The 27129-nt window shown below is 46.6% G+C and overlaps 1 protein-coding gene across 1 annotated transcript in view; it reads left to right on the top strand.

Annotated features, from left to right (window-relative positions):
* LOC119364821 (F-box/LRR-repeat protein 14-like) overlaps positions 1-2480 on the top strand; it is a 9075-nt gene extending 6595 nt beyond the window's left edge. Inside the window, exons 12-16 of the mRNA XM_037630365.1 lie at positions 317-388; positions 1112-1255; positions 1660-1731; positions 1802-1948; positions 2030-2480. Of these exons, the coding sequence (XP_037486262.1) occupies positions 317-388; positions 1112-1255; positions 1660-1731; positions 1802-1948; positions 2030-2214 (620 nt within the window). The 3' untranslated portion in view covers positions 2215-2480. The remainder of the gene's footprint in view (positions 1-316; positions 389-1111; positions 1256-1659; positions 1732-1801; positions 1949-2029) is intronic.
* Positions 2481-27129: the final 24649 nt, after the last annotated feature.

The raw sequence follows: 27129 nt of genomic DNA, 5'->3' as shown, positions 1-27129 counted from the left end.
ATGTCTCACTTCATCTCCTATTACATATTGTTTTATAAAATGTCGAATAGTGCAATCATCGGGTTAACCAACTCGTGCAGTTTAGTGTTGTGGAATGGCATATGATTTTTATTTACCAGACTTCTCTACAGTTAGCAGTATAGCATTGATGGGGCATTCTTGTTTGCCTGCAGAAATTTGTATTGAGCCTTTGTGGTTAGACGATTTTAGCGCTTTCTGTCTAGAAAAATCAAATTTTTTGGCTCTCCTTTTTTTTTTTTTGAATAATAGCTCTCCTGTTGTAAAGCACTAATTGATACATTTTGCTGTTCTGTAGGCCTTTTGCAATTAAGAAGTTTGGAACTTTCGGACACTGCAGTTGGAAGCAATGGACTTCGTCATCTCTCTGGTTTGTTTACGCTTTGCCAAATTCTGTTTCATGAACTGTTGATTCTCCGTTTCCCCCCTCTTTAATTTGCCTTCGTTTTAGTAGTCCAGTTGAAAAGTTAGCTTGTTACATTATTCTTGCTGCTTTTGTGGGAAAATTGAACTTGCTTCTGCTGTAACCAATGTAAGCTAGGTGATCACCATATCACTGGAATATATCTTGTCGGCTTCTGCTCTAATGATTGGTTACTAGATGTAGATTACTTCTAGTATTGTGTTTATAGAAATATTGTTTTCATCTTGGTGGCCAACGCATTATCTTAGATTATATTGTCATTTTCTGGGCTGCCTACCTGTATTGTGGTCAGGTGGCTTGTGTCAAGGCATAAACCACTGGTTCACACAATTCAAGAAATACCACTCAAAGTTGCATGATAGAGGGGCCAATGCTGATAATGTACAGTGGTATGTTTGGCAATTTTCCATATCTGAAACTGATCAGTTATGTCAGGAAATGACTCCACATTTAATGGTACATTGCATGCACACATTTCATTGACAGTGTCCCCTGACTTTTATCTTGCTACATAAACAATGCCTAGCTTAATGTGCTCTCAACAATTGATAGTTGAGCCATAATATTCATCTTAATCACAATGCTGAAGTGTTATTATGAGGTTTATGTGTCTGAACTCTTATGGTCGATATTATTTTTCACTATAGTTATGCAACGGTTCTTTTGCAGGTCTTCGGAATTTGCATAGCATGAATCTCTCTTTTACAGTGATTACGGACATTAGTCTGAAGAAAATTGCTGGCATGAATTCACTGAGGTCACTTAATCTTGATAATCGCCAAATCACAGACAATGGCTTGGCGGCTCTTACAAGTATGTCTCTCAGACTCCCAGGTCTTGTGATGATGGATAGTAACTCAGCCAAATTTCGTCGTTTGTTGCGTTAGTTATTGGGTTTCTAGTTTTTAAACTAAGTGTCTACATCTTTAAGCAGTTTCATTGGTAATATAAGGGTTACAGTTGTGTTAATAACTGGATCATGAAGAGTGTCTCTTCGGGGCACTTCCACAACCTTGCCCCTAAGATTCCGTATTTCCACTGTTGACCTTTCTAGTGATTCTAAATTTCTGTCGTTTATAAAATTTGTGAACTGCAATATGGGCAAGAATAGCCCTTTATGACAGTGGTTCGCCCGGTGTTGCAATAATTTGTGGTCATTCAGATGTGTTTGTTCATAACATCACGTTGGCTAAAGTCTACTTATTTGGTCAATGCAGCTCTCACCGGGTTAACGCACCTTGATCTTTTTGGAGCTCGTATAACTGATGCTGGGACAAACTGCCTCAGATGTAAGTGTGCACGATTAAATCAAAGATCAATTCAATCATACGACACCTAACATGGTTGTCACTATTTCAGATTTCAAGGGTCTGCGGTCTCTGGAGGTCTGCGGTGGGCTAATCACTGATGCTGGAGTGAAGAACATCAAGGACCTCAAAGACCTGACGTTGCTTAACCTATCCCAAAACGGCAACCTCACAGACAAGACCTTGGAGATAATCTCGGGTACGGTCATCTTTCGCATTCTTTCTTTCGTTTCCCCGCAACTTCTGGTATGATCCTCACAGTTATATATCCTTGTTGCAGGCCTGACCGCTTTGGTCTCGCTGAACCTATCGAGCTCCCGGGTGTCCAACGCCGGCCTCCACCACCTGAGGCCGCTGCAGAACCTGCGCTCGCTGTCGCTCGACTCGTGCAAGGTGACGGCCTGCGAGATCAAGAAGCTTCAGCTGGCCGCCCTCCCCAACCTGGTAAGCGTGCGGCCGGAGTAGTCCGGTAATTGGCACCTCCGTCCATCTGTAGATAGCCACTACGAGTAGAGCAGGCAGAACGTGCCTGCGCGTCTGTACATACATAGTCTTGTGAGTTACGCGAGGGATTGATCTGATGATAGACTGAACTGTTTATGTCGTCTACGGTGTGCCCATTAAAGCTGATGCGAAGAAACAACTGAAAATGCGTCGTGCTTCCTCCGCATTTGGGATGGTATGTAAAATGTAATGGCTCGTGTACGTAACAGTTGGTGTTTGCCAAGTTTCGTCGCGTGGTGCTACGATCCTGGTTACTATTCTCAGCGCGGATCGCTTTCCCTTGGCGTGTGATATGGTGGTGTGATGCCGGGCACCGCTGTGGTACCAAACAACTCACAAACAACTCACATAAGGATCCTATGCACGGAGGGTCTTATCCAGTTCATCGGACTTTGGAAGATCATATCGGAGGTTCAATTGGATGCTCAAACTAAGGATAGCCCCATTTGGGCTTGGAATGTGACAGGAGTCTACACTGCATCATCCGCATACAAGATGCTTTGTGAGGGAGGAGTTAAATTTCACTCTTTCGGAGCAATTTGAAAATGTTAGGTGCCACTTGCATGTAAAATCTTCATGTGGCTGGCTGTGCAATACCGATTGTGGACGTCGGATAGAAGGGCGAGACACGGTTTGCAAGACCAAACATCAAAATGCTACTTCTATGATCAAGAGGAAGACACGATCGACCACATCTTGCAGCAATGTGTGTTTTCAAGGCAAGTGTGGTACAAATGCATGACCAGGATGGGATTGAGGATGGAGTTTTGCCCAACATACGAGTCTCGCTTGGTGCAATGGTGGACGGAAGCTAGGAAACGCATACATAAGCAAACTCGGAAAGGATTTGACACATTCGTGATGCTCATCTGCTGGACACTTTGGAAGCAGAGGAATGCGAAAGTATTCGAATCGAGTCAAATCAAGAATGAATGGGAGACTGTGGACTTGATCTTCGACGATTTGAGGACCTGGGCTACTGCAGGAGCATTTGGAGGATGATCGGTACCTGAGTAGTAGAGTAGCATTAGGAGTGGGGTGGAGGCTTGGTTGAGGTTGATTTGTGATCTCCAACTAGCGCATTTGTAAAATTCTTGTACATATATTTCTCCCTTCTATAAAGTTAAGGTACGCCTTTGACGTACCCTTAAAAAAAACAGCAGCCAACTCTCTCAAGTGCCAAACTCTCAACTATATTTCATGGTATTAAACAACTCACAAGTAGCGACAACTAAATCATAAGATGAAATCATAAGGATCCTGTATGGATATATATTTCATGGTACCAAACAACCAACAAGAAGCAACAACTAAATCATAAGAAGAAATCATAAGGATCCTATGTTAAGGACATGGCCTTCAATCCATACACGAGAGCTAAGAACATGCCTTTGAGTTCAACTAAACTAATGCGCATAGCACAACACATCAACTTCATCAGATGCTCCCTTCGCATGGAACAGCTGAAGAGAACTTAGACTAGAAGCACCTATGAGTTAGATGTGAACACAACTAAAAATGAAGGATTTATACTAGAAGCACCTACAATTTAGATGTGAACACAACTAAAAATGAAGTATAAATTTGTAAGTCTCAACCTGTGTATCAGGAGCAAACTTGTGGAGCCTCGTGTTGTAATTAAATCATGAACTGCTTGCATGGGAACTTGCATAACTTCTGACTCAAGACCTTAAATCACTCACCGTTCGTTGTGCACAAAAGATGACTTGAAATGTCATCTTATACATCCCGAAATTTCTCCACACACGACAGCGTGTGGCCGACAAAAAATCCAGCGGACAGAGTGTGGGTTGTGGACGAGATTCCCTAGCTGGGATTCATCGTCGTGCCTGGTCGTCTAAATTCAGTCGTCCGCCTAGCAGTGCTCTAGACCCTTGTAGAATTAATTCAGTTTATATGAGAGGTTGCAGCTTGAAATCTGACGTGTCATTTCTCCCGAAATAGGCACCGGGACCTTTCCAATATAGATAATGGTTTCACATGTGTCTTTCTTTGTCTTTTCCACTGGTTTAACTTATGTATGAGGCTTGACCTCACATGTTGACGCATTGGTCATGGACTAGTCCAGATCATCCTACCTTCCTCAAGCAAAACCATCCTTGGTTTTGAGGTATTTTGTATTGACTTCTTCACATGAGGGAATTGCTCAACCTTGATTGCTTGTTCCACCGTAGGCTCGAGTACATGGTTTACTCCTTGATGTGTAAAGTAATACTTTAGAACTTTCCTGGTGAGTAGCACTGTGATGGAACTACTACAACCTTCCCAAAAGAAGATGACAGGATCACATTGACATCACATCGCATACCACCTTGTCCACATAACTTCCCACTGAAAATGCCACCCTCACACAATGTGTAATCTTTACCTTACTAACGACATCCAACCATTTCACATAACTAGTCAATGTGTACGTGCAATGCACGCAAATTTGGAAGTATATTAAGTGCATGCGAATATTAAGTAAGATATTATTTGCGTGTTATTATGTGATTAGCACTATATTTGGCATGAAATTAACTGCACGCTAAACGTGTTGAACGCTCGACATTGAAGCAGTCTAGGTCGCCGGATTGACATGATTTGATGGCCGAGATTAATTGGATCTGCCCCTTTGGGTCTTTTTATATTGGTATAGATATGGCTGGGGTTACCTCCATGTTGATATCCACGAGCAAGCACAAGATAACTACTAATGATGTTGTTCTAGTTGCCACCATCAATGAGATTATCGCTATCTCCTTCATATGAACTCAGAGGTGCCTCGGTCTCAAAAGTATAATACTTTGCATCTTTCTTCTCAAATTCACATTTATCACTTGAGTCATCAGACATGTGCCCATCCTTTGTGAGCAACACCTTCTTTAAATTAGAACAACCCTTCATGAAATGACCTCTACCCTTGCATGTGAAGTAGCTTCTTTTGTGGTTATCTTTGCGTGAGGACAAATCTGCAACAATACTTCCATCAGCTTCCCGGTGAGTTGAACTTATCCAAGTGCTTGATGTGTAGGTGTGGCTATAGGCTTGGCGACGCTTCAGCTATTGACCAGAACAAACAACTTGATGCACAAGTTCTTGCAAGTCTTAATATGGAACCATCTCTATTCTTTCTTGCAAATCTTCATTGGCCATGAAAGAAACTTAAGATTGTGGCCTCATGTTGCTCATTCACCCATGTACTAATCATTAGAATCTCCGTTTCTTTATAGTACTCATCAACACTACAATTCCTTGTGTGAATCGTTGCATTCGATTGTACAAGGTTCTTGTGAAGTGTTCGGGAATAAAGCATCTCTGAATCAGATTCTTCGATTGCGCCCATGCATCTGGATGACCTCCAGCACGACATAGTTGGTTCCACCAAATCATATCATACCTTCTTCTCCTCTATGTAGCGGTGGCTATCAAAGATCTGACCCACACGGATCTCCCACTCCAAATAGTCATCGGGCTCAGTTTCCCATTGAATGATGGTATGATAAATTTTGAATTTACCAATCTCATCATCTTCATAGTCATGATGAGAATGTCCATGAACTCTTCCTCCCATGTAGAAGCCTTCTTGGGTTTCACCTCGACGATCGTGATTAGCACGTCGTTGCCGCAACACGCAGTATTCTCGAGCATCATCATAGTGGTCACTCCAGCACTCTCCGTGGTGATCCATTATATGGGGAATTGTCGTTGTCAACCCCATGCATCAAGTCCATCTCGTGGTGGAGATGGTGGCTCCCAAACAACATCTTGTTGGTCGTGGTGAGCATGTTGGTGTGGTGTAGCGTTGTAGCTATGGGCATCATCGGAGGAGTACACATGCATGTGCTCTCCATTTCCCTCCTCCGAGCGGCGTTGGCACTGCAGTTTAGGGAGTTGTCAATGTCGATCCCATGTAGAAGCCTATTCAACAAAGTTTCTTTCTGAGGAAGTTGATTCTCTGGATGAGGTTGGCCTCCATGGTCGTGGTGCGCTTCTCCACCTAAAAGTGCATTGTTGCACTAAATAGTTTTTGACATCAATGACAACTTCATTTGTGTTTGTAACCACATGCTCTAGTGTAAACAACACCATTTAAAATGGAAGTGGAGCATGGATGGTTATATCCCCTCTTGACGGAAAAAGGAAAAGAGAAGTACCAAGGAAAAGCGGAGTGCCATATTGTTTTCTTTTTTCTTGAGTTCTTAGGTCAGCCGCACTATTAAGAGGGGGTGCATCACGAAAACATATGGGAATCTACTTCACCTCACCCATGATCTGAAAAAACTCACAGCCAAATGCTTCTGTTCAGGCCGAAACTTCCGGGACGGCCGAAACTTCCGAGGACCAGAACTTCCGGGACGGATCTGGGAAGCTTTCGGGCCACTCAGAGAAACTCCTCTTTTTTTGTGCAAACTTTCTGTGTAGCCTGGAACCTCGCCGGACCCTGACCGGAACTTCCGTCCCCCGGAACTTCCGGGCTGGCTGGAACTTCCTGGCACCGGAGCCTCTATCCCCTGTTCTACAGCTTCCGGGGTACTCCAGAGAGGATGCAAACTCTCTGTGTAGTCCGGAACTTGGCCGGAACTTCCAGGGTTCGGAATTTCCGGTCGTCAACGGAACTTCCGGGCTTCGCAGGAATCTGGCCCCAACGGCTGGATTATGTCCCCACCTATAAATAGTCTTCTTCTTCCCCCACGAAGTGAAGGAAATATGCCCTAGAGGCAATAATAAAGTTGTTATTTATATTTCCTTATATCATGATAAATGTTTATTATTCATGCTAGAATTCTATTAACCGGAAACTTAGTACATGTGTAAATACATAGACAAAACATAGTGTCCCTAGTATGCCTCTACTTGACTAGCTCGTTAATCAAAGAATTACGTTTCCAGGGGTAGAGCCAGGATTTGAGGTTGGGGGGGGGGCAACTGGCAAGACACAAGAAGCAAAAAAATCTAGCATTGCAAAGATGATACTAATTTTTCATGGTTCGGTACAGACCATATGGTCAATCAAACACTGCAAAGAAGTTACATCTCTATTAGTTTGAAATTGGCTTTGCGACAACCAAGAAGATCAAATATGTCTATAATTTCATCAAAACTAAACTTTGACGCTATATCCTTCTCGATGTAGATTATCATACAATGTCGAAGAAAATCATCACCCATTGTACTTCGAAGACGAGTCTTGACAAGTTTCGTAGCTGAAAATGCTCTCTCTGCTGTTGCAGTCGACACCGGGAGAGTTATTACTAATCATAATAACCTATTGACCATTGGATACATAGATGATTTACCTGTTTTGACTAGACCATGTGCCAAAGCTGCAAGTGATGGTAACATTTTCAGCTCTGGATGGTTGCATGTGTCAAGTTGAAAATGTGGTAGCTGACACTCCAATTGAGCTCTTTCTTGAGAAGAAAAATCTGCAGGATATAATTTTTCAACTAGCGTGCATATTCTTGATCTGTCAAATGTGTCACGTCTTGGATCCAATGATGCACAAAGGCTTAAAAGCTATATCGCTTGAAGACTGAAACGATCACCTAACTCTGTCAATTGTTGGTCTATGGCAACATTAAATACATCCATTTTGTAGTGATGGAGTGTTGTGGTGTTGTCATGCTTGTTTCTGGATTTGGTCACATCAACGTACCTAATAATAATATACATAAGAATTAGTTTCACTGGGTAATAAATATGTAACATAATCTTAAGTGCAGAGTTGAGAAAAGGTGCATGCTTGCGATTAAAATCCGGAATATCAATCCCGTGCTTCAGGCAAAAAGAATTAACCTCTTCAAGAAGAGATTCCCAACCATTTTCTCTTAAGTCAGCAAGCAGCACCTTTGTGATGGACACACAATCCAAAGCATTCAAAATATCCAAAGATTTAGTTTGCAGTCTTACACACAACACATCAGTGATCTTCATGATTTTTTCCATTAGGTGCAGAATAAACACAAAATCAAATGAGATGAGAATCCTAAGAGCACCAACAACATCTCCTCGAGAAAATTGTGAGACCGAACGATCACTTGCTATACTTCTTAAAACAGAAACAGAAGCAGCAAACATCTTTTTTAAGCTTTGGACTGATTTATAGTGGGAGCTCCATCTAGTGTCTCCTGCTCTTTGTAAAGAGCCTAACTAATTTGCCCCTCGGCCTGTATCAAGTTCTCCTAGTTCGATCTCTCGTTCAATTTGAGCTACCTGGTTTGCTAGCAATTCATCATTGCATTTGGAAGAAGCACTAACAACATTGACTATGAAGTTTGCATGCTGAAAGAAGTTGTGTACTTATGCACCTCTCTGGATGCTGCAACAAGAGCTAACTGCAGCTGATGAGCCATACAATGAATGTAGTATGCATACGGACACTCCCAAAGAATAAGATCCTTCAATCCATTCCACCCCCCTCATGTTGCTATCTCCATCATATGCTTGGCCCCTGATATCTTGCACATTCAGGTTATTGAAAGCTAGAACAGCAAGTATCTTGTCTTTGAGAGTTGTTGCAGCAGTATCTATAACATGCACTACATCAAGAAAGCGCTCTGTAATAATTGATTCTTCATTGGCAAATCTAATAACGACCGCCATCTGCTCTTTTTTGGATTCATCCCTAGCTTCATCAACCATTATATAAAACTTGCAATTGCCAATTTCTTCTTTAATTGATTTCTGCACTTTACGGGCAATTATGCTTACAATTTCTTTCTGGACTTCTCCTGAAGTGTACTTTGCATTTCTTGGAGCATTTTCTAACACCACTTCATCGACCTCTTTATTATATGACGCCAGCATCTTGAGAATCTCAATAAAATTACCTCGGTTTTCAGATCCTGGAGATTCATCATGTCCTCTAGAGGGACACGCTTGAAATGTTAACCACCTGTAGATGCAACAATTTATTAGTATAGAATTTACAAGTAACAAGTCCACTTGGAACATAATAGATATAGAAATCATGCTTACCTGATGGCATCAATTGTAGTCTTGAGTCTTAGTCTCGCATCTGCCACTCTTTTCTCACATTGCTTCACCATTACCTTGTCTATATGAGACATGCTATTCTTACGATTTTAAAAACATCTAACAACAAAGTTATGAGCTAAGTTGGGATCACGACCCATGCGAGTTAGAAAAGCACATTCTTTCCCATTATTGACCTTTTTCCAGTTTTGAAATCCCTTGACTGTGAATATATCTGAGCCACACCTTCCAATTGGCTTTTTGGAAAAGAGGAAACAAGGCAAACAGTATGCCCTATGTGTGTCAGTTGAATACTCCAACCAAAATATGGTTTGTAAACCAAACTTTTTGGAATCAATGGCGATGGGTACCCGTTCCAACAAATGGATATTCATCTAGTTCTAGGATCGGTTGATATGCGCCCTCAGATATATAAAAACGCCGAGCTTCGTCTTGCTTGGCAGGAGGGAGTTGCCAAATTTGAAGACGTTTGCCGGGGTCTTTAATATAATATGTTGTTACAAATGTTTCTTGCTGTGGAACTTCTACAGATGCTGAAATATTCTGATCAAGAGTGTTACTCTGTCCACTAGTTTGTCCTTGTTCGGCTGTGTTGTAATCATCAACACTGGTAGCAGTAGGTTCAAGTAGGGAGCTAGGTCAGGAGCTTGATCCAACCTTCTCAGAAAAAGAAAGCATTGTCTTCCTCTTAATGACTACACAAACACAAAAATACAGATCGGTGACAACAAACAATAAATCCAAACAAAAGAACAGGCCTAATTTGTGTCATGCCTAATTTGTAGTACATGTTTGTGAGGAACTGAGGATAAACAAGATATTAGTTCCCCTAATTTCCCTGATCCCATTTAACCTAACTCAAGAATTTCTGCAGTATAGATCAGTTCGCCGGCATATAAATCACATAGCATGAATTAAAGAAGACTCACTTGCAGGTTTGGATGTCTGCGCCGCCGGTGCCGGCGCCAGGCCTGGCCGGCGTTGATTGGAGTCGCATGACGGTAGGGAGAGGGAGAGACTGAGAGAATAGAGATGCGTCTCGTCTGTCGTGTGTGCGTGCGTGCATCGATCGATTCCTATTCCGTATGAGACCCCAGACCTGCCTCTTTGTCTTCCTTGTCGGGCTAGTGGGATAAACACATATGCTACTGGGCTTGAGATCACCATTGGGGGGGGGGCTAATTAGTTCTAACTAGTCCTGGTCGAACAAAAATTGCGCTATACAACGTTGGTTCGACGCGCATGAGGGAGTTCCGGACTAGGGGGTGTCCGGATAGCCGAACTATCATCATCGGCCAGACTCCAAGACTATGAAGATACAAGATTGAAGACCTCGTCCCGTGTCCGGATGGGACTTTCCTTGGCGTGGAAGGCAAGCTTGGCGATACGGATATGTAGATTTCCTACCATTGTAACCGACTCTGTGTAACCCTAGCCCTCTCCGGTGTCTATATAAACTGGATGGCCTTAGTCCATAGGACGAACAACAATCATACCATAGGCTAGCTTCTAGGGTTTAGCCTCCTTGATCTTGTGGTAGATCCACTCTTGTAACACACATCATCAATATTAATCAAGCAGGACGTAGGGTTTTACCTCCATCAAGAGGGCCCGAACCTGGGTAAAACATCGTGTCCCTTGTCTCCTGTTACCATCCGCCTAGACGCACAGTTCGGGACCCCCTACCCGAGATCCACCGGTTTTGACACCGACATTGGTGCTTTCATTGAGAGTTCCTCTGTGTCGTCACCGATAGGCTCGATGGCTTCTTCGACCATCATCAACGACGTAGTCCAGGGTGAGACCTTTCTCCCCGGACAGATCTTCGTATTTGGCGGCTTTGCACTGCGGGCCAATTCGCTTGGCCATCTGGAGTAGATCGAAAGCTACGCCCCCGGCCGTCAGGTCAGATTTGGAAGTTTGAACTTCACGGCTGACATCCGCGGGGACTTGATCCTTGATGGATTCGAGCCACAGCCGAGCATGCCGCACTGTCACGACGAGCATGATTTAGCTCTGCAGCCGGACAATACCCTGGAGGCCGCACTCGAACCCGCTCCGATCTTCAATTCGGAGTCGGCTACGCAGATCAAGGACAGATGGCTAGACACTGCCTCGGGAGCTGCAACCTCTACGGTGATAGAGCCGAACACTGACCTTGTCCCTCATAGAGCTCGTGACTCTGAGGTGCCGAACTCCTCGTCGGACTCCGAACCTCCCACGCCCCCTCCGATCGAATCCGATTGGGCGCCGATCATGGAATTCACAGCAGCGGACATCTTTCAACACTCACCTTTCAGCGACATCTTGAGTTCGCTAAAGTATCTCTCGTTATCAGGAGAGCCCTGGCCGGACTGCGGCCAGGACGGTTGGGATGCGGATGACGAAGAAATTCAAAGCCCACCCACCACCCACTTGGTAGCCGCTGTCGACGATCTAACCGACATGCTAGACTACGACTCCGAAGACATCGACGGTATGGACGACGATGCCGGAGACGAATAAGAACCAGCGCCAACCGGGCACTGGAAAGCCACCTCATCATATGACATATAAATGGTGGGTATTCCAAAGGATGGGAATGTCGAAGGAACAGAGGAGGATGACCCCTCCAAGAAACAGCCCAAGCGCCGGCGTCAGCGGCGCCGCTCTAAATCCCGCCACAGTAAGAATGAAGATTCCAGCACCGGAGATAATAATACACCGGACAGTGCCGAAGACAACCCACTCCAGCAAGACCCAGCGCAGGAGGATGGAGACGCTAGCCCTCATGAGAGAGCGGCAGAAGAAGAGGTAGAGGATTATATGCCTCCCTCTGGAGACGAAGCAAGCCTCGACGACGATGAATTCGTCGTGCCTGAGGATCCCGTCAAACAAGAGCGTTTTAAACACAGGCTTATGGCCACGGCGAGCAGCCTCAAGAAAAAGCAGAAATAGCTTAGAGCTGATCAAGATCTGCTAGCCGACAGATGGACTGAAGTCCTCGCGGCCGAAGAGCATGAGCTCGAACGCCCCTCCAAAAGCTACCCTAAATGCAAGCTGCTCCCCCGATTAAAGGAGGAAGCGTACGAACCCGCATCACCAGGAGATAATAAGGCTGACCGACCACCCCGTGGTCGCGACAAAGAGGCCTCTAGGACCTTCACTAGACCCGTACCCCGGCATCGCTCGAAAAGCACAAGGCCACAGGGGAACGCTCCGGACTTGCGAGATATATTGGAGGATAAGGCAAGACAATCAAGATCGATCTATGGATCGCGTGGGCGCCCCACGGTACGTGACGACAACCGTCGCGCCGGACACAGTAAGTCCGGCCGGGCCGAACAAAACAGACAAAGCTCTTTTGAGCTCCGTCGTGATATCGCCCAGTACAGAGGCGCCGCACACCCACTATGCTTCACAGATGAAGTAATGGATCATCAAATCCCCGAAGGGTTTAAACCCGTGAATATCGAATCTTACGATGGCACAACAGACCCCGCGGTTTGGATCGAAGACTATCTTCTCCACATCCACATGGCTCGCGGTGACGATCTTCACGCCATCAAATATCTCCCCCTCAAGCTTAAAGGACCAGCCCAGCATTGGCTTAACAGCTTGCCAGCAGAGTCAATTGGGAGTTGGGAAGACCTGGAAGCCGCATTCCTCAATAACTTCCAAGCACATATGTGCGACCACCAGACGCTGATGACCTAAGCCACATAATTCAGCAGCCAGACGAATCGGCCAGACAATCTGGACACGGTTCTTAACCAAGAAAAACCAAATCATCGACTGTCCGGATGCAGAGGCCCTTGTAGCCTTCAAGCATAACATCCGCGACGAGTGGTTTGCCCGGCACCTGGGACAGGAAAAGCCGAAATCCATGGCAGCCCTTACATCACTCATGACCCGCTTTTGCGCGGGTGAGGACAGCTGGCTAGCACGCAACAACAACCTCAGCAAAAATTCTGGCAGTCCGGATTTCAAGGACCGGAATGGCAGGTCGCGTCGTAACAAAAGCAAACACCGCATCAACGGTGACAATAGTGAGGATACGACAGTCAATGCCGGATTCATAGGATCTAAACCCGGTCAGCAGAAAAAGCCATTCAAAAGAACTGCTCCGGGTCTGTCCAATTTGGACCAAATACTCGACCGCTAGTGCCAGATACACGGCACCCCCGAAAAGCCAGCTAACCACACCAATAGGGACTGTTGGGTATTCAAGCAGGCAGGCAAGTTAATTGCCGAAAACAATGACAAGGGGCTGCATAGCGATGACGAGGAAGAGACCCGACCGCCGAACAATAGAGGACAGAAGGGTTTCCCCCCACAGGTGCGAACGGTGAACATGATATACGCAACACACATACCCAAAAGGGAGCAGAAGCGTCCACTCAGGGATGTATACGCGATGGAGCCAGTCGCCCCGAAGTTCAATCCATGGTCCTCCTGCCCGATCACTTTTGACCGAAGGGACCACCCCACCAGCATCCTCCACGGCGGATTCGCCGCATTGGTCTTAGACCCAATCGTCGATGGATTTCACCTCACCATAGTCCTAATGGACGGCGGCAGTAGCCTGAACCTGCTCTATTAGGATATAGTGCGCAAAATGGGCATAGACCCCTCAAGGATTAAACCTACCAAGACGACCTTTAAAGGCGTCATACCAGGTGTAGAAGCCAATAGTACAGGCTCAGTTACACTGGAAGTGGTCTTCGGATCCCTGGATAACTTCCGAAGCGAGGAGTTAATCTTCGACATAGTCCCGTTCCGCAACGGCTATCATGCCTTGCTCGGACGTACCGCGTTTGCAAAGTTCAACGCGTTGCCGCACTATGCATACCTCAAGCTCAAGATGCCAGGCCCTAGAGGAGTCATCACGGTCAATGGAAACACTGAACGTTCTCTCCGAACGGAGGAACATACAGCGGCTCTCGCGGCAAAAGTACAATGCAGCCTCTTAAGGCAATTCTCGAGTCCGGTCGTTAAGCGGCCGGACATAGCTAAGAGCGCCCGGAGTAACCTACAACAAGACCACCTGGCACGTTCCGAGCACGCGTAGCAGTGCGGCCCCAACCCCAGCCCCTGCAAAACGTCAAAACAGGTCCTTCGCATTTACCATTACGCTCTGAAGATACCATGGGCATGGGGAGAGGGGCATGACCACGATAAGCCCAGACCGCGGCTCAACCACACCAGGGGCTCTCAAGTGTGTCGTTCTTTTTTTCTTTTTACCTTTTATTTTTTACCCACAGGACTCCGTTCGTCAGAGGCCTTGTCCGGCAGTAGACCTACCGAACTCACGATGCAACAGCCAGGGAAGGATAAAGGCTACAACGAATATACAGGTGGTCTCCATTATGAGCATTTTTATACACCAATCCGCAGCCTACCCCTGGAGGGGGACATGTTTAACAGTCCCATCCCTTGCTTATCGCACTATTTGTATCGTTCTGCAGCACTTATTGAATAAAACAATGCAGCACCTTTTTGCTTATAATTGCATTTCTTTTTCATATATATGTTCATTTACGACATGTCGCATCCGTACACTTTGGTACGGCTAAAACACACCAGGGGCTTATGTTTCCCGCATCATGGTGTGATAAGTCCGAACACTTTCACAAGTGCGGCACCCCGAACTTATAGCATTATATGCATCGGCTCCGAATCATGTCTTGGGTCAATAGTTGGGTTTGCCCGGCTCCCATGTTTTGGTACCTTACGTTCCGTTGTATCGGCTAAGGTAGCACTGGGAGAACCACTGCGATTGCGCCCCAGTTGAGCTGGGTTAACGCCTCAGTGGAGAAAGCTAAAACTGACCGTCATGATGAGGCGAGAGCCGGTCGCTGTTCGAGAGGTTTTTGCGAGTCCTTAAAGACTTATGCCGCTTAGAGCGAGGAGCCGGATCTTGTCTGGCCCAGGCGTGGATAGAGCCCCAAATTCGGCCTTCCGAAGACTAGGGGCTTCGCCGAAATTTAAAATTATAGAATTCTATGGCTAAGTGAGAGTGTTCAAGCATTATAAGTCCGCTTGCCTTGTTCGCTGTGTTGAGCGCCTCCCTAGATGGACCCAAAAATGGGAACAAGAGTGCTCAAGTTTATCCCGAACACCCCAGCACTCGTGGCATGGGGGCTGAAGCCGACGACTTGCCATCTCTCATATTTGATAAACAACCACACAGAAGGTAATATTTTAAATTAACAAGCGTTGCTTAGCGCATATGAACTAAGTTTTCAGCGCACAGGATAACAAAATGCGATTCTACTCAAAAATTACATCTTTGGAGCACTCCCCCGCAATAGTGCGGGCGCCCTTCAGCACACTCTTATAATACATCTCGGGCGTGCGATGCTCCTTGCCCTCTGGTGGCGGGTCCGTCACAAGCTTCTGGGCATCCATCTTGCCCCAGTGCACCTTTGCGCGGGCAAGGGTCCGACGGGTACCCTCAATATAGGCGGAGTGCTTGATGACTTCAACCCACGGGCACGCATCCACCAGCCGCCGCACCAGGCCGAAGTAGCTCCCAGGCATGGCCTCCTTAGGCCACAGCCGAACTATGAGGCCCTTCATGGCCTGTTCGGCCGCCTTGTGGAGTTTGACCAGCTGCTTCAGCTGGTCTCTAAGGGGCACTGGATGTCCGGCCTCAGCATACTGAGACCAGAAGACCTTCTCCGTCGAGCTCCCCTCCTCGGCCCGGTAGAATGCGGCAGCATCGGACACGCTGTGAGGAAGATCTGCGAACGCTCCTGGAGAGCTCCGAATTCGGGTAAGCAACAGGTAATTAACACTCACATGCTTACTTTGCATGAAAAATGCCTTACCCGCTGCTATTTTCTTCACCGCCTCAATCTCCTGGAGGGCCTTGTAGGCTTCGGCCTTAGCGGCTTTGGCACTCTCAAGAGCCATTGCAAGCTCAGACTCTCGAGTCTTCGAGTCTCGCTCCAGGCTCTCATGTTTTTCACGAGATCCTGGAGCTCTTGTTGTACCTCCGCCACCCGCGCCTCCTGTTTCTCTCGCTTGGTGCGCTCTGCGGCCGCATTTCGTTCGGCCGCGGCCACCGCCTCTTTCAGGGTCGCCACCTCGTTAGTGGCCCCTGCAATACCCACGTTATCCTTGTCATTCTTTTTGCAACAAAAATCCTTTTCTGTAAGGTACAATTTTACTCAGGTGTTACTCACCTTCCTTGTCCTCGAGCTGCTTCTTGGCACGGCCGAGCTTGTTCTCGGACCGCTCGAGGTTTTCCTTCAAAGTATTGACTTCCGCAGTCAGTGTGGCAGAGGTCAGCATCACAGCCTGCAATCACATATTGACATATTTATTATGACTCCTGCGTATATCTTTTTAGATCCTCAGTCTGGCTTTTCTTTCCGAAAACCGAACCGAGCATCAGGGGCTACTGTCTATGCGGTACCATTTTATACATATTGAAATTCTTACCTCAAAGCCTGTTAGAAGGCTGCTGCAGGCTTCAGTCAGCCCGCTCTTGGCGAGCTGCACCTTCTGAATCACCGCACTCATAACAGTGCGGTGTTCCTCTTCGATGGAGGCGCCGTTGAGCGCCTCCAGCAAATTATCCGGCACCTCTGGTTGGACGGAGGCAGACGGCGTCACGGTCTTGCCCTTCTTGCGAAGGGGTCGCCTGCCGGACTCCGGAGCCACTGTGGGTTCCGGGGCCGAGTCCGGTGCAAAGTCCGGGAGGTTGTCCTGCGACACCTCCGGGGCCCTCTCCTCCTGGTGGGTCCCTTCCTGGGATCCCACCTCGGCATCATCCGCATCACGGGGGGTGGAGGCCGTCGGAAGAGAATCCATATCCGACGCACCTAAGGACCCGCTCGACGAAGCGGGAAGATCATCCTTAGGCGGACTGCAGGGTTGTATGCGGCATTAGAAAGACATTATGTGGCGAAAAATAAAAACCTTGAAGTTATTCGGGAGTCCGGATACTTACAATCTCGCCAGGGGCTTGGCCCTTGGAGGCCAGTCCTCGTCGTCGTCACTGGCGTTGGCGGAGCAGTCCGGGGGAAGAGTTTTTCCCTTCTTGGACCCTTCGGCCTCCCCTGTTGGGGGAGGCCTTCCTTTTCTTCCCTCCCTCCGCTGGGGGAGAGGCTTTATTCTTCTCCTCCTCGCCTTGGTGGGAGGAGTCGGCCTCGGATTCATCATCCGATAGCACCTAAAAACGGGAACTCTTCCGAGTCCCCATGGCCTTCTTCTTGGCCTTCTTCTCCGGCACCACGTGGGGCGCCGGAGCCAGCAGCCCTGTTAGGCGGGCGTCCGCTGGGTCCTCTGGCAATGGGGCCGGACAGATAGTCCGTTCGGCCTTCGCCAGCCAGTCCTGTCAAAGGTAAAGGGAGTTTAGATCCCGCATAGAGTCAAACTATGGAAAACAAGTGGCAAAATCACTTACCTCGTCAGCTGGATGCTGCGAGCGGAATCCGCAATCTTCGGTAGCGGATGCGGGAGCCTCGGCGCCCTTGAACAACACCTTCCAGACATCTTCGTACGTAGTGTCGAAGAGCCCGCTCAGAGTCTGGTGCTGCGCCGGATGAAACTCCCACATGTTGAAGCCCCGTCGTTGGCACGGGAGAATCCAGCGGATGAGCATGACCTGGACTACGTTGACAAGCTTGAGCTTCTTGTCCACCAGCTTCTGGATACAGGCTTGGAGTCCGGTCAGCTCCTCTGAATCCCCCAGATCCGGCCACTCTCTTTCCAAGAGGTGAGCCGTGTAGGGATGCCGGATCTGAATTCGGGGGCCGCTGCCCAATCAGGGTCACGTGGCTCAGTGATGTAGAACCACCCCGATTGCCACCCCTTAATGGTTTCCACGAAAGTGCCCTCCAGCCACGTAACGTGGGACATCCTGCCCACCATGGCGCCTCCGCACTCCGCTTGGCTGCCCTTCACAACCTTCGGCTTGACACTGAAGGTCTTGAGCCACAAGCCGAAGTGGGCTAGATGCAGAGGAAGGCCTCGCACACGACGATAAACGCCGAGATGTTGAGGATGAAATTCGGGGCCAGATCATGGAAATCTAGGCCGTAGTAGAACATGAGCCCCCGAACAAAGGGATGAAATGGGAAGCCGAGTCCGCGAAGGAAATGGGGAAGAAATACTACCCTCTCATGGGGCCTGGGGGTGGGGATGAGCTCTCCCTCGTCGGGGAGCCGGTGTACGATGTCGCTGGACAAATATCCGGCGTCGCGCAGCTTCTGGATCTGCCCCTCCGTGACGGAGGAGGCCATCCACTTGCCTCCCGCTCCGGACATAGTTGGAGAAGGTTGAGGTGGGAAGTGCGGACTTGGGCGCTGGAGCTCGAGTTCGCGGAGATGGATAAGCCAAGGAGGAAGAAGGCGCAGGTAAGAGGGTTGGATCTTTATCCCCTTATATGGGCGGACAAAAACATGTGTACCCACCGGCCTGGTAAAACTCGCTTATCTCCCAAGCGTCACAATCAATGGCGCGGTTGGGTTACCCACGTCCGTATTGATGGGAATCCCGGAATAAGGGGAACACGATCTCTGCTTCGACAAGACGTGCCAAGGAAACCGCCTCGCTAAACACGCGGAGGTGGAACAATAAAAACAATTCGAGTAAAGGCTTGGTAATGGTGTGACATCACGCCACAAAATACGTTAGCAGATTGAACTTGTGTAATATTATTCTCTCTACGGTGGTACGTGGAATTTATTTTTGCAGAGCCGGACACTATCCTGGTGTTCACAATCTTCTATAAATTATTCGGAGGAAGAACCCGCCTTGCAATGCCGAAGACAACATGCGCGCCGGACTCGTCGTCATTGAAGCCTGGTTCAGGGGCTACTGAGGGAGTTCCGGACTAGGGGGTGTCCGGATAGCCGAACTATCATCATCGGCCGGACTCCAAGACTATGAAGATACAAGATTGAAGACTTCGTCCCGTGTTCGGATGGGACTTTCCTTGGCGTGGAAGGCAAGCTTGGCGATACGGATATGTAGATTTCCTACCATTGTAACTGACTCTGTGTAACCCTAGCCCTCTCCGGTGTCTATATAAACCGGATGGCCTTAGTCCATAGGACGAACAACAATCATACCATAGGCTAGCTTCTAGGGTTTAGCCTCCTTGATCTCGTGGTAGATCCACTCTTGTAACACACATCATCAATATTAATCAAGCAGGACGTAGGGTTTTACCTCCATCAAGAGGGCCCGAACCTGGGTAAAACATCGTGTCCCTTGTCTCCTGTTACCATCCGCCTAGACGCACAGTTCGGGACCCCCTACCTGAGATCCGCCGGTTTTGACACCGACAGCGCACGTTGGGGGGGGGGTGGCCCCCGCTCGTCCCCCCGTAGCTCCGCCCCTGTATGTTTCCTAACCATGGTCATGTGTTTTCATTTGATAAACGGGATCACATCATTAGAGAATGATGTGATGGACAAGACCCATCCGTTAGCTTAGCATTATGATCGTTACAGTTTTATTGCTACTGCTTTCTTCATGACTTATACATGTTCCTCTAACTATGAGATTATGCAACTCCCGAATACTGGAGGAACACCTTGTGTGCTATCAAACATCACAACGTAACTGGGTGATTATAAAGATGCTCTATAGGTGTTTCCAGAGGTGTTTGTTGGGTTGGCATAGTCAAGATTAGGATTTGTCACTCCGTGTATCGGAGAGGTATCTCTGGGCCCTCTCGGTAATGCTCATCACTATAAGCCTTGAAAGCAATGTGAATAACGAGTTAGTTGCGGGATGGAGCATTACGGAATGAGTAAAGAGACTTGCCGGTAACGAGATTGAACTAGGTATGATGGTACCGACGATCGAATCTCGGGCAAGTAACATACCGATGACAAAGGGAATGATGTATGTTGTTATGCGGTTTGACCGATAAAGATCTTAGTAGAATATGTAGGAACCAATATGAGCATCCATGTTCCGCTATTGGTTATTAACCGGAGATATGTCTCGGTCATGTCTACATGGTTCTTGAACCCGTAGGGTCCGCACACATAACGTTAGATGACGATTTGTATTATGAGTTATGTGATTTGATGACCAAAGTTTGTTTGGAGTCCCGGATGAGATCACAGACATGAAAAGGAGTCTCGAAATGGTTGAGAGGTAAATATTGATATATTGGACGGTTATATTCGGACACCAGAATGGTTCCGGAGTTATTCGGGTATTTTTTGGACTACCGGGAGGTTACCTGAACCCCTCGGGGAAGTAATGGGCCTTCATGGGCCGTAGTGGAAAGGAGAGGAGGGCCACAAGGGTGCCCCCCCGTGGCAAGTCCGAATTGGACTAGGGAGGGGGCAGCGCCCCCCTCTTTCCTTCTCCTCTTCTTCCTCCTTCCCTCTCTCCCCCTCTTGGAAAAGGAAGGGGAGTCCAACTAGGATTGGAATCCTAGTTGGACTCCTCCTATGGCGTGCCCCTCCTGGCCCCCAGCCTCCCCCTCTCCCTCCTTTATATACATGGCCAGGGGGCACCCCAAAGCACAACATACAATCTCTTAGCCGTGTGCGGTGCCCCCTCCACAGTTTAACACCTCGGTCATATCGTCGTAGTGCTTAGGAAAAGACCTGTGCCGGTAACTTCATCATCACCGTCGCCACGCCGTCGTGCTGACGGAACTCTCCCTCGTCCTCAACTGGATCAAGAGCATGAGGGACGTCATCATGCTAAATGTGTGCCGAATACGGAGGTGCCGTACGTTCGGTTCTTGGATCGGTTTGTCGGTGTACTAAAGCAGGGGCACTACTTTGTACCCCTTACTAAGTGCACGGGCAGTCAGAGCCGCGCCCATGACCACACTAAGTAGGGCAGAAGGAGGAGTTAAAGCCGCAGAACGGTCAAAGAAACGCCAAGACCAGAAGGCCAAGAGGGCAAGGTGATTCTCCCCGGCAAGATCCTTGCCGGGGCAGCCTCCGCATCTCCGGCAGGAGCCTTGCCGGGGCAACCTGCCCGGTCCCACGCCGGCGAGGCACGCCACCCTTGAGCCCCCCTTGCTCCAACACCACCAACTAACCACGTTGGGGCCAAGGCTCGGGAGGCACCTCCATGATGGCATGCAGATCTTTGTGAAGACAAGGATCACACAGAGTCAAATGAGGATTAGAAGACGACGAGCCTCAGCAGAATCCTTGCCAAGGAAATCCACAAGACCCCCGGCAAGATCCTTGCCGGGGACGACCACGACACCACGGCAAGACCCTTGCAGAGGACATCCGCAGGGCCACCGCCAGGCCCACGCCCGCCAAGTTTCCACCGCCGCCTCCATGCAGCTGTCAGCCCGCCAGCTAGGCAGGCACCTGCGTGTCGATAGGAGGCCCCAAGGCCAACTTAGCGACGCCTACATGGTGGCATGCAGATCTTCGTGGAGATCTTACCACCACGCCACCTCAGCTGCCTGCCAGCTTACATGGCACCATGCGCCCCGCTGGCCTGGACATGTGTCGGAGCAGGGTGGAGCGGCGACGGACTGGACGGGGGTTAGTCTCCGTCCCCGATAAAGTAAGGGACACCTAAGGGGGTGCATTAAATGCACCTTGTCCTGTAATGGCTAGCGATAAGCTTAGCCACGATACACCGATGCCACCTCCTGTGTGCCACTGTGGCAATCCCCTTGACTATAAAAGGAGGCCCGAGGCATCCAGGAGAAGGATTCGGACCATGGGACAAGTCACACTCATGGTAGCTAGCTCAAGAACTCAAAGAACACTCAGATATACACTAAAGCAGGACTAGGGTGTTACGCTTCCTTCCGTCCCGGACCTGGGTAAACGACCCGTGTGCTTGTGCTGATTGCTGGTCCTGCTCTCCTCACCACCCCGCGCTCCGCAACCATAGTAGGGATTCTTGTGATCCCATAGGTGTCATTTCCACCGACATCTTTGGCGCGCCAGGTAGGGGGCGAGTGGTGCGGTTGCAAGGATCTGGTCTGGTTGTCAGCCCAGCAGTTCTCTATCACCATGGCTTCCAAGGAAGAAGGCGACCAAGCAAGAAGCACTGTCAGCAGATGCGGCAAGCGTACGCGCGATGACAAAAAAGCTAAGTCATGCAAAAACTCAGAGTAATTCCTTTATATACAAGGTTATCTTCCTTGGAGATTTTTCCTTTGTATGGGAAACCTGCACGTAGTGGGGCCCTTCCGTTATTGGCAACGCTCTTGGTCTGTTTCGAGTCCGCTCAACAGATCCAGCGGCTGCATCGAGAGCGGCAGGGTGGCCTTCCGCTATTGGCAACGCTCTCGCTCTGCCTCGAGTCCGCTCGACAGTTTGAGCAGCCGCGCTGAGAACGGCAAGGTGGTTTGCACGGCAGCAAGCACACCCTGCCGGCCGCTAAAGGATCCGCCCTTCAAAGCGCAGTGGTTTGGGTTTACGCACCGGCAAACCTACCCAGTAAACGTAGGGTGGACATACAGAGAAAGGTTGAACAGGGAAATAACATGCATCATATCAAAAGTACTAATTACTTTGTTGCAGATACTAAGTTATCCAGGTGTGGTTGAATTGACAACTCAACTGCTAATACTTAAGAATATTCTTTGGCTCCCCTTGTGTCGAATCAATAAATTTGGGTTGAATATTCTACCCTCGAAAGCTGTTGCGATCCCCTATACTTGTGGGTTATCAAGACTAATTTCTGGCGCCGTTGCCGGGGAGCGTAGCTCTATTCTTTGAGTCACTTGGGATTTATATCTGCTGATCACTATGACGAACTTGAAAGATGCAAGAACTAATATTTTCCCCTCAACTACGAGGGGAGGTAAGGAACTGCCATCTAGCTCTGCACTAGATTCTCCTTCTGTTTTGAGTAAGCTTGCGACACCTAAACCTTCTACTACTATGAATTCTGATATGTCGCATGTTATTGATGATGCCACTTCTACTATGCATGATACTTATGATGAAACTACTTCTGTGCGTGATACTACTTTGCCATTAGGTGAATTTCTTGACTAACAACTTGCTAGGGTTAGAGAGAATGAAATTATTAATGATGATAGTGATGATGAAAGTTCTCCCCCTGATTATGAATTATCGGTTGTTCCTGAGGGTTATGTTATGAATGAATAAGCTTCTAGAGCTATTTTTGCTTGCAAAGATAGATATGATCTTAAGAAGTTATTAGCTAAATGGAAGCAGCAATCTCTTAATGCTAGGATGAAACCTGACCCCGCTTTTGCTACTTCACCTATCTATGTTACTGATAAGGATTATGAATTCTCTGTTGATCCTGAGATTATTACTTTGGTTGAATCTGATCCTTTTTATGGCCTTGAATCTGAAACTATTGTGGCACATCTTACCAAGTTAAATGATATAGCCACCCTATTTACTAATGATGAGAAGTCTCGCTATTATTATATCCTTAAGATATTTCCGTTCTCATTAAAGGGTGATGCTAAAACTTGGTTTAATTCTCTTGATCCTGGTTGTGTGCGTAGTCCCCGGGATATGATTTATTACTTCTCTGCTAAATATTTCCCTGCTCATAAGAAACAAGCTGCCTTGTGGGAAATATATAATTTTGTGCAAATCAAAGAAGAGAGTATCCCACAAGCTTGGGGAGGCTTCTCCGATTACTTAATGCTTTGCCTGATCACCCTCTTAATAAAAATGAAATACTTGATATCATTTATAATGGACTAATCGATGCTTCCAAGGACTACTTGGATAGTTGGGTTGGTTCTGTTTTCAGGGAAAGAACAGTCGACCAAGTTGAATTGTTATTGAATAATATGTTGACTAATGAAAATAATTGGACTCTTCCTGAGTCAATTCCTGAGGCAATTCCTGAGCCAATTGACCCAACTCCTAAGCCTATACCTAAACCAACTCCGAAGAAGAGGGGTGTTCTATTTCTCAGTCCTGAAGATATGCAAGAGGCAAAGAAATCAATGAAAGAAAAAGGTATTAAAGCTGAAGATGTTAAGAATTTACCTCCTATTAAAGAAATACATGGCCTTAATATACCGCCTATTGAAGAAACACATTGTCTTGATAACCCGACACACGTAGTAAAGGTAAATTCTCTCTATAGATATGATAAAGTTGAAATTCCTTCCACTAAATTCCATAGCCCATGCTTAGATGAATTTGATGACTCTATGGCTAGGCAAGAAAGTTCTAATGCTTATGTTGGTATAGAATTAAAGAATAATGCTTTCGAGATAGGACGCTTGAGTGATTATATGGTTAGAGTTAAAGGTGAACTTAAACTCATTAGCAAATATGCTTCTATGGTTACCACTCAAGCGGAGCAAGTACTTAAAGCTCAAAATGATTTGCTCGATGAATTAAATAATAAACATGATTTTGCTGTTAGAATGGCTACTAGAACTGGTAAAATGACTCGGGAACCTTTGTATCCTGAAGGCCACCCTAAGAGAATCGAGCAGGATTCTCAGAGAAATAATGTAGATGCACCTAGTCCTTCTAAAAAGAAGAAAAAGAAAAATGATAGGACTTTGCATGCTTCTAGTGAACCCCTTGTAGACACACCTGAGAATCCCAATGATATTTCTATTTCTGATGCTGAAACACAATCAGGTGATGAACATGAACCTAGTGATAATGCTAATGATAATGTTCATGTTGATGCTCAACCTAGCAAAAATAATGATGTAGAGATTGAACCTGCTGTTGATCTTGATAACCCACAATCAAAGAATCAACATTATGATAAGAGAGATTTTGTTGCTAGGAAGCATGGTAGAGAAAGAGAACCATGGGTTCAGAAACCCATGCCCTTTCCTCCTAAACCATCCAAGACAAAGGATGATGAGGATTTTGAGCATTTTACTGAAATGATTAGACCTATCTTCTTACGTATGCGCTTAACTGATATGCTTAAATTAAATCCTTATGCTAAATATATGAAGGATATCATTACAAATAAAAGAAAGATATCGGAAGCTGAAATTTCCACCATGCTTGCTAATTATACTTTTAAGGGTGGAATACCAAAGAAACTTGGAGATCCAGGAGTACCAACTATACCATGCTCCATTAAAAGAAACTATGTTAAAACTGCTTTATGTGATCTTGGAGCCGGTGTTAGTGTTATGCCTCTCTCTTTATATCGTAGACTTGAATTGAATAAGTTTACACCTACTGAGATATCTTTGCAAATGGTTGACAAATCAACTGCTATACCTGTCGGTATTTGTGAGGATGTGCCTATTGTGGTTGCAAATGTCACTATCCTAACGGACTTTGTTATTCTTGATATTCCCTAGGATGATAGTATGTCGATTATCCTTGGTAGACCCTTTTTGAATAACGCAGGGGCTGTTATTGATTGCAACAAAGGCAATGTCACTTTTCGTGTTAATGGTAATGAGCATACGGTACACTTTCCGAGGAAACAACCTCAAGTTCATAGCATCAATTCTATTGGAAAAGTTCCAACTATCATTATTGGGGGTTTTGAATTTCCTCTTCCTACTGTCAAGAAAAAGTATGATATTCTTATTGTTGGGGATGTTCATATCCTTGTTGAGGTAACTTAGTGTTATTCGAAATTTCTCCGATTCCGTGTTATTCGGAATGAGTTTGTCAACAAGACTTGATCAACCTTGTTAGTGGATTAATTTTGATGATCATGAGATGGATGAAACTAGAAGGCACAACCTTCTGTAACCTCTTTTTACTTTCTATTATTTAGAATAAATAAAGCAAAAATAGTATTATCTGTCTGTTTTTTGAATTATCCATGCAATAAAAATATCCCGAAAATAAAAGTGCTCCAAATGCCCTACAAATTTAGTATGATTTTTATGGAATATTTGAGGATTTTAGGCACTGAGAACACTGCAGGGGGGGGGGGGGCAAGCACCTGGCCACAAGGGTGGAGGGCGCGCCCACGGTGCCCCCCTCCACTTATTCCTGCATCCACACAATCCATCTTCCTCGCAAAAAAAATCCCCATCCAGCTCAAGCACGAGTTCTAGCTCAGTTTGCTGCGATTTTCGATCTCCTTGCTCAAAGCTCCATTCACAAAACTGCTTTGGGAGATTGTTGCTTGGTATGTGACTCCTCCATTGGTCCAATTAGCTTTGGTTCTAGTGCTTTATTCATTGCAAATTTTTGCTGCATAGGTGGCCCTGTTCTTGAGTTTGCATGTCAAATTTATGAGGTCCCAAGTGATTCTAATGCATGATATAGGCTCTAGGCACTTGTAGGAGTGGTTGCTACCAATCTTGTTTAGTTTTATTCACTTTTATTTTGAAGTTGCTAAAATTTCAGAAATTTTCAGAAAATGATAAGGAGATTTTTGAGGGGCTCTTCTAGCCAAGGCTCCAAGGATAAACAAGCTAAAGAGAAGGAGACAGCCAAGTATAATCTTCCTCGCGTAGCAGAAGTACGGTTGTGTGAATGGTCCTATGATAATTTCTTGAGAGAAGCTAGGATTTATGAAGACTTCTATTCCTTGATTGAAAATGTGGGCCTAACCAACTTGCTCCACGACCGGATCGATCAGTATCTCTTACTCACCAATACTTTTGTGCAAAACTTTTATTACTATCCTAGGAATTCACCTCCTTTAGTATCATTTCATTTATATGATGAATTCAAGGAAATGTCTTTACGTAATTTTTGCGCGGTATGTAGAATACCCTTTGAGGGCAGATTAGATGAACCACATCGTAAAGATGTGGATGGTTTTGTTAACACCATTACTGTAGGGGATCCGAAGAAGGGTTCCGATGCGAGAATCACTAGCATACACTTTCCTGTTTTACGCTACTTTGCCATATTTGCTAGTCGATGCTTAATTGGTCGTGGAAATAGTGGAAACTTCAGTGTTCCTGATATTATTATCCTATTCCATGCCTTGTTTGGTGATAACAGTTTTAGTATGGGTGCCGTTATTGCTAAACGGCTAAGC

This window comes from Triticum dicoccoides, chromosome 2B (assembly GCF_002162155.2).
Source record: "Triticum dicoccoides isolate Atlit2015 ecotype Zavitan chromosome 2B, WEW_v2.0, whole genome shotgun sequence".
Lineage (NCBI taxonomy): Eukaryota > Viridiplantae > Streptophyta > Magnoliopsida > Poales > Poaceae > Triticum > Triticum dicoccoides.
Note: the sequence above shows the minus strand (reverse complement) of the source record. Positions and strands in the feature narration are given on the sequence as shown.